The 7006-nt window shown below is 36.6% G+C and overlaps 1 protein-coding gene across 1 annotated transcript; it reads right to left on the bottom strand.

Annotated features, from left to right (window-relative positions):
• Positions 1 to 1391: 1391 nt before the first annotated feature.
• On the bottom strand, positions 1392 to 4554 carry LOC137740378 (chorismate mutase 1, chloroplastic-like). The gene is made up of 6 exons (XM_068480253.2): positions 4207 to 4554; positions 3300 to 3525; positions 3129 to 3215; positions 2189 to 2332; positions 1926 to 2018; positions 1392 to 1833 (listed from the first exon to the last, which is right to left on the bottom strand). The coding sequence occupies exons 1-6, from the start codon at positions 4386 to 4388 to the stop codon at positions 1594 to 1596; spliced, it is 972 nt and encodes a 323-aa protein (XP_068336354.2). The 5' UTR covers positions 4389 to 4554; the 3' UTR covers positions 1392 to 1593.
• Between the last annotated feature and the right edge of the window lie 2452 nt (positions 4555 to 7006).

Genomic DNA, 7006 nt, shown 5'->3' on the forward strand with positions numbered 1-7006 from the left:
ATCATCAACCAAAAAAATAAAAAATTTGAGCTGTGAATTAACTAAGGGAGAACAAAAATAAAACATTGACAGAAAAAGCAAAAATTTAATGGATCAGAGTTATCCTGAGCCCAAAGAGTGTAGTTGACGTTGCTAGTCCAACCCATGTTCCCTCCCACCGTATATCTCGTAGCGGATGCTTCTGGAAGTTCCATCACCACCACCAAGCACAAAAGCACCACCACCACAATACCTCTCTCTTTCTCCATTGCTTTCTTACTCTACCAGTCTCTCCCAAGCAGTTGCAGTTGCTCCGGACAGCTGTGTCTAAAAAGCACTTTGCTTTTCAGTTTTTTGAGCTACTTATCTAGAAAATTTAAGTTACAGTACACTTGATGCTCCGTATTTAAACCATCCCTTAAACAAAAGAATATTTCTACTACCGTCTAATGTGTAATAAATGACATTTTTTTCTTTAGCTAATGTTAAGCTTGGTGCATAAAGTCTACACATCTACACTCGATGCCACGTATTTAAACCCCTCTCCTAAAACAAAAGAATATTTCTACTAGCGTCTAATGTGTAATGAATGACATATTTTTCTTCAACTATGGTTTGGCTAGGTGCATAACGTCTTCACATTTAAACCCCTCCCTAAAACAGAAGAATATTTCTACTAATATCTAATGTGTAATGAATGACATCTTTTTCCTCTGCTATGGTTTGGCTAGGTTCACATAAGTTTGTGGACCAAGCAAGATCAAGTTATTCAAAGCAAACCAAATCAAATAGGGTTATGATAGTTGTCGTTTGGCACGTTGTAAACCGTGTGCCTTTTCAGATAAAAGCACAAATGCACAAGACCCAAATCTAATCCACCTGCTTTTTCTGTGCACATAGTTTAGCAACAAGGACATAATTTAAAGAGGGTAGTTCTCCTCAGTCCTCACTCTGTAAATGTTGCATGAGAATATTTTTGTAACACGGACATAATTTACAAGTACTTATATTGTGAATTCTTCTAAGAGAAACATAAAACACTTGGAAACATGTTTCCTAAGAAAGTGCTTCTATAATCTAAAAGTAGTTCTAAGTTTTCCGCCACATATATTCATAAGTGGTTTTGGTTGTTAAGAAATATTTTTAACTCTTTCAAAAATAGTTACAAACATAACATCACTAGCCCTCCTCGCTTATAATAATGTGCGAAAAAGTTTACATTTTGAGAAGTGAGTTTTGAATATTTTCAAGCGCCAATAACAGTATTCAAATGGAACTTCGAAAACAAAAATAATGGGGATGGGTGTCTAGAATAACCCCAACAGTTTTAGTTGGGTGGTACTAACATTCAAGACTTAAGTAAGATAGAGTGGGCTGCAAAACTTACACACACGCGCACATATATAGATAGATAGACTGCAAAACGGCCTATACTTATTTTAATCATACAACAATAACATGTCTTTGCACCCCTCTTAGCATCCACATCAAATCGTAAAATTACAGGTAAAAGCATAAGCAGCTCCCCATGCTTCTGAAAAAAGCACAATTTCAAAAAGCACAAATTTATGTACGTGGATAGAAATAGATATTAAATACTGGTTTAACTTTCTCTCAGTCCAACCTTCTTAACAAGTATTCCACTTGAACTTCCTTTGTCATTGGCATGATCCAATCCCCATATAAATCTGCAACCAAGGTTGGTTTTATCTTATAAACCAGGTTGGGATTTTTCTTTTCCCCTTCGTACAAGGTCACTTCTTGCCCGTAAGTTTTCGCCTTCATTTCCACCCTCTTTATGATTGCCTCCTCAACCGTTGGATATGTCAACAAAGCCATCACCTTGTCCCTGTTCTGAAAAAAAATGAAGAAAACAGACTAAGAGTGCGGAACATCCAAAACTACTTGTGACAAAAGGATAGAGAAATACATTCAAGACCATGTACCTGTTCGATAATGGCAGCTTCATAGGCATTTGGATTGGATCGAAATTTGCACTCTGCAACAAATTTACCATAATGGATTCTCTTGGACAGAGCCTGCGATCATAGGAATCCCGGTAAGCATATAGATATGCTAATTTAAAAACTACTCACAATTAATTACTGAATCTATTAGGGCCAAGAAATCACATGCATAATATTGTTCTAGAAGAAAATGAACAAGAAATGGATTGTGCCAAGTATAAGATTAGGTACAATTTCAATACCTGCAAGCACATTGTGTCACAAACAGCAGTTGAACCGTAATTACCATCGTCTCCTTCTTTAACCAGTCTTGGAATAATATCTCTAAAGTACGTTTCCCAAACTTTGCTGTTTATGTTAATAGAGTTGGCAATGGGATGCAGAACCTGTTTGCAAGTTGGACATTTATATTCAGAATGAAAGTAGCTGCCACTCAGAAAATGAGAACAACGATTGCCGTTGCCACACAACAATGGTAGTACAAATAGGACCAATGCAGAAAGCGGGGAGATGAAAAGAAAGCCCTCCTATTGGAAGGGCAATTGGAAGGGCAAGATCATTGTTGTGAACTTTCAGTTAAACAATGACCAACAAGACATTGTTTCTTTAACTGTTTCCCATCGGTGTTAGATTGTAAATGTCTAGTTTTTTGGTAAAATCAAATTTTCTGAATATATTTTTTGTTGCAGACGGATACACATAGTTGACTACCATTTTTAATTGATCTAGGAATGTTACAGATCAAGTTATCTCTTAAATAGTTTTAGATATAAATTTCTTTTGAGCATGTAAAACCATGAAAAGACTCCATTCTCTGTGCTTTAGACCATGTTGAGCTGAAAACATCGGCCAAAAAAGGTAATAAAATCCCCATGTTCAACACAACTTTCTCAATCATAACCAGACTCGTTCAAGTTATTTATGAGACCTTTTCAAATGTTTCTCATGGATTGTCCCTTGCAGCCTTGCAGGGGAGGGGTAATAACCGTATGTTTTCAGAATTATCTAAACTATTACATATATTCTTAAAATTATGTAAAAACTGAAAACAGCCACATGGAGGATATGGGAGGCCATCGCCACACCAGGCCTGCATGTGGCCCTTCTGCTGTTCTTAAGTAAAGATAAGCACAAGCTTGGGCATAATCAACTTCATTGTTCCTAATTTATGTTATGTTTTACCTGAGGGTAGTGCAGAGGTGGCAACACTGGTTCAGGTACATCATCTGGAAAGAAAGGATGCTCATCAGGACTGCTGAATCTTCCCACCTAATCGCAATGCAAAGTCAATAAGAAACCCACAATAATCCTTTCCCTGAGTGTTCTTATTGTTCACGTTGAGATTTAGCATACCTGGCCATGAAGTTTTTCTGTTTCTTTAAGAATGTGTTCTACCAAGGAGCCGTGGAACCAATCAACAGGGAGAGCATTGGGGTCATATGTAGGCAAATTATGACAATATTGAGCTCTCTCCAACAGGCTAAAAATTATGCTATCCTCCTGCCGGATCAAAGAATGTCTTATACCTTCTAGGGTCAAACTATCGGTTTCATCCACCCTTTTCTTCGTAGCCAATGATCTTCACAAATAGGCAGCATAGTATTAGAACCTAGCCAAAGTAAATTGAAAGCAAGATGCTCCTAATCCACCCAGTAATCAATAATATGCATTTTTACGATGAACGATGGAAAAGTTAAACGACAGTATTTTCATTCATAATTCACAGTAAAAGTGAATTTCAAGCTATAATTGTCCATGGCTTTTAAAATTTGAAATCACAACATTATGTCTTATCGATACAAGAAAAAATATCTCTTTCATTGTAAACAGTTCATCTATCACTCAACTAACCGGAAACTTGAACTAACCGGATTACTTGGACTAGAACTAACAGGAATACTTGCACTGGAATTAACCGGAGTATTTGAAGTTGCCCAACTCATTAATCAATCCATCAAGCAAAAACTCCCTAACAATTAACCAAAACAATCAAGTGCTGGAATACTATTTCAAAATAATATCTTTGAACAATCGATGTAGTTAATATGAATTGGAGTACTGAACAATTGGCATAGTTGGATAATATGTGCACAGAAAAAAATTAAAGTATGCCAATTTCCAGGAAAAAGAATAACAATACAAAAGCAGAATATACATAGAAATCTCATAAAAACAGAATAACCAAGAGAACCATAAAAGCACAAACATGGAAAATCATAAAACCCAACAAGTTAAGGCAAAAGGGTTATTGTATTTGTACCCAATGGAGGTCGAAGCAGCCTGGACAGACAAATTCGGTTTCTTTGGCAAGGAAGAACTGAGGCATGCGAAACTGTTGGATTGCATTGCTTTCAAGGGCAGTAAATAATTGGGTCTTGAACTGGAAACGTGGGGAGATGAAAGAGTGGCAGGAGAGGAGGCCATCAGCAGCTTGGCCTCCATTGATGAGAGAGAGAGAGAGATGGGTTCTTTGAGAAATCAGGAGAAAGAATGAAGGAATTGGACTGGGACTATGGTGTTGGTGGGAAGGGAGATGGAAAGGAGGTAGGTGTAGAGGTTGAATTGGAGGTCGGTGGGCTGAGGAGAGCATGCACTCAACGCAAAAATGATCCCTTCACATTACTTTTTTTGTGTGTTTTGTGAGACGTGTGTCTTGATTGGTTCCACGCATGTGGGACATTTGAGTTTGAGCACATTTTCGATTTAATAATGCAATGTAATGTGTAAATTTCTCTTGACATGACATTGAATTCTTTCCATGTTATTTCTTATCCTCTTATTGAAATAAAACTTACTTTATATGTCATAATTGATACGATATTTTAAGTCAATTATGTTCTTATCTTACGGATCAAACACTCACAATTATATAGAAACGTTAAAACGTATAACCATAAGCGATTGACTTGAAACAAATAATAGTTCTTACCAACCCAATTACGCACTATATTACGGATCAGACACGCACAATTTTCTTTCACAAATTGTGAGTGGTTGCTTTAGGTGGATGGAACAAGCGACGGTTCTCACCAACCCCATGACTTGCTCAGTCTAGTCTTCAATTTAAATGTGTTTTATGAACATTTTGAGAATTATGACAATTTTTTCACATGGAGTTAGTTAAGAAAAAAGAACAAGACAAAAATGGCCATGAGCAACCTCTTATTATACGACATTTGTGAGTTTAAGAATTATTTATTGATTAAATATTGACTGATCACTTGAGCTTTTGTTTTCCTTCAATTTTTATTTGAATTAACATTTGCTTTGTTTAAGCATCTAGTGGTGAAAGAATATAAATGGGTGGAATAGTAGGCCAGGCAACTACTCTTAATTAAGCGTTTCTTTAGAATGAGAGATTTTTTAATGTGCCCGAAATACATAACGATACACCACATGTCATTATTCAATTAAATGAAAACTTGAAAACACTTTGCTCCACTTGCACAATAAAATATGGCGTACCGCCTTGTATTCTGGGCAGACTGAAAAATCACTCTTCCAAAAGGAAATGTGTTAGAATAAACTATATAAGGATATATGCTTGTATAACAAGTTAAGAACCATATATAAATTGACAACAAATTAAAACTATTTTTATTCCGTTTATAATTGTTACTTTGGCATTCACTACGAAAGTATGAAAGCTCGTTCTTGACAGGCAAGGCATAAGAAAATCAAGCGTGAGCAATACCCAGTAGTGGCACGCTTGTAATCAAAATCAACCATTCAAAGTTCACGTGGCCTCCTTGTAGCCCTAGGTGCAATCTTTGAATAAATAATATTACCTACACTAAGGGCTTGTTTGGGAGTGAGGTGATTAAAAAAAAAGCTACTATGAAAAAAAGCTATGAAAATTTTTGGTGTTTGGTAAACTTTGAAAAACAGCTTTGTTTCAAAGTTGAGGGTGAAAAAAAGCCCAAAACCAGGAGATGACAAGAAGCTGCAATTTGCAGCTTCCAAAAGCAGCTTATTTTCACCCACACACGGGTGAACAGTGTACAGGTTTAATGAAATATGAATAACCCAAAACTACCCTCCCTTTCCCTTCACCTACGCTCTCACCTTTCCAGAGCTCTCTCGCAAGCTCTGAGGTCTCTCTCGTTCTCTCGTTCTCTCGTTCTTTCGTTCCAAAAACTAGCGAACTCGTTCTCTCGTTCTCCATGTTTCTCCAGGTAAGCTTCTCATTTATTTGTTTGGATTTTTCAAATTAGGGATGGGGAGATTAGGGAAAGAGGGGTGGGAAGAGCAAAGGGATGAGGGTATGGGTGTCGGGAAAAACAATTGGGGATGGAGGGTGGGGAAAAATTAATTGGGGAAGGTGATATGGTTTGTGGAAAAAATTCTTCTGTACCAGAACCTATCAGATAACATGAACAAAACATAAGGCTTCAGACAAATACTAGGCAAGAATTGAAATCAAACGTACTATATTTTTCACATAATCCACATTTCTACAATAACTATTTCCGACCCAATTCAGGAAAACAATAAAAAATTAGAATTTAACCATTGGAAATACAAATTTTAAGATGTCCGATGCCGCATTCCTAATTTTCCCAGAAGCCAAACAGAAAATAATAGGGATTGAATTAAAACAGAAGAAATATAGACAGATACACATATATGTATATATGTATAGTAAAGGGTATGAATAGAACAGAAAATTGGTTCACCGAATCTCCTTCGCGCGGGGTAGAGGTAATAGAATTGAAGCCATGGTAGTACTGGAAACGCACTGAAAGTCTGAAACGACTGGAGACAGGCGCACGCCTGAAGCTTTTGGATACCGGTTGGGTCTTTTAACCGGTCCGAAAATTGGTTGGGTCCACTAGTTAGAGTGCTGACGCAAACCATTTGGATTTGGCCTAGCAGCCTCTAGGATCCAAGATAAGAAGATATTTATAGGTTATTTCTTGATATATTTATATATATATATATATATATATATATATATATGTGTGTGTGTATTTATATGTATGTATATATTCAAACTGTGAACCCAATTTGTGATGTAATGTATTTGTAGTTGTATGTGGATCATTTATCGGTTATTTCTT

Source organism: Pyrus communis, chromosome 9 (assembly GCF_041283825.1).
Source record: "Pyrus communis isolate YQ-2024b chromosome 9, ASM4128382v1, whole genome shotgun sequence".
Classification (NCBI taxonomy): Eukaryota; Viridiplantae; Streptophyta; class Magnoliopsida; order Rosales; family Rosaceae; genus Pyrus; species Pyrus communis.

Excerpts from the sequence above, each read along its gene's own strand:
- LOC137740378 (XM_068480253.2), bottom strand. The coding sequence starts at position 4,388 with ATGGAGGCCAAGCTGCTGATGGCCTCCTCTCCTGCCACTCTTTCATCT. Across the intron at positions 2,333-3,128 it reads CACCTCTGCACTACCCTCAG|GTTCTGCATCCCATTGCCAA; the intron begins GTAAAACATAAC and ends ACTTGCAAACAG. Across the intron at positions 2,019-2,188 it reads GTGACACAATGTGCTTGCAG|GCTCTGTCCAAGAGAATCCA; the intron begins GTATTGAAATTG and ends CTATGATCGCAG.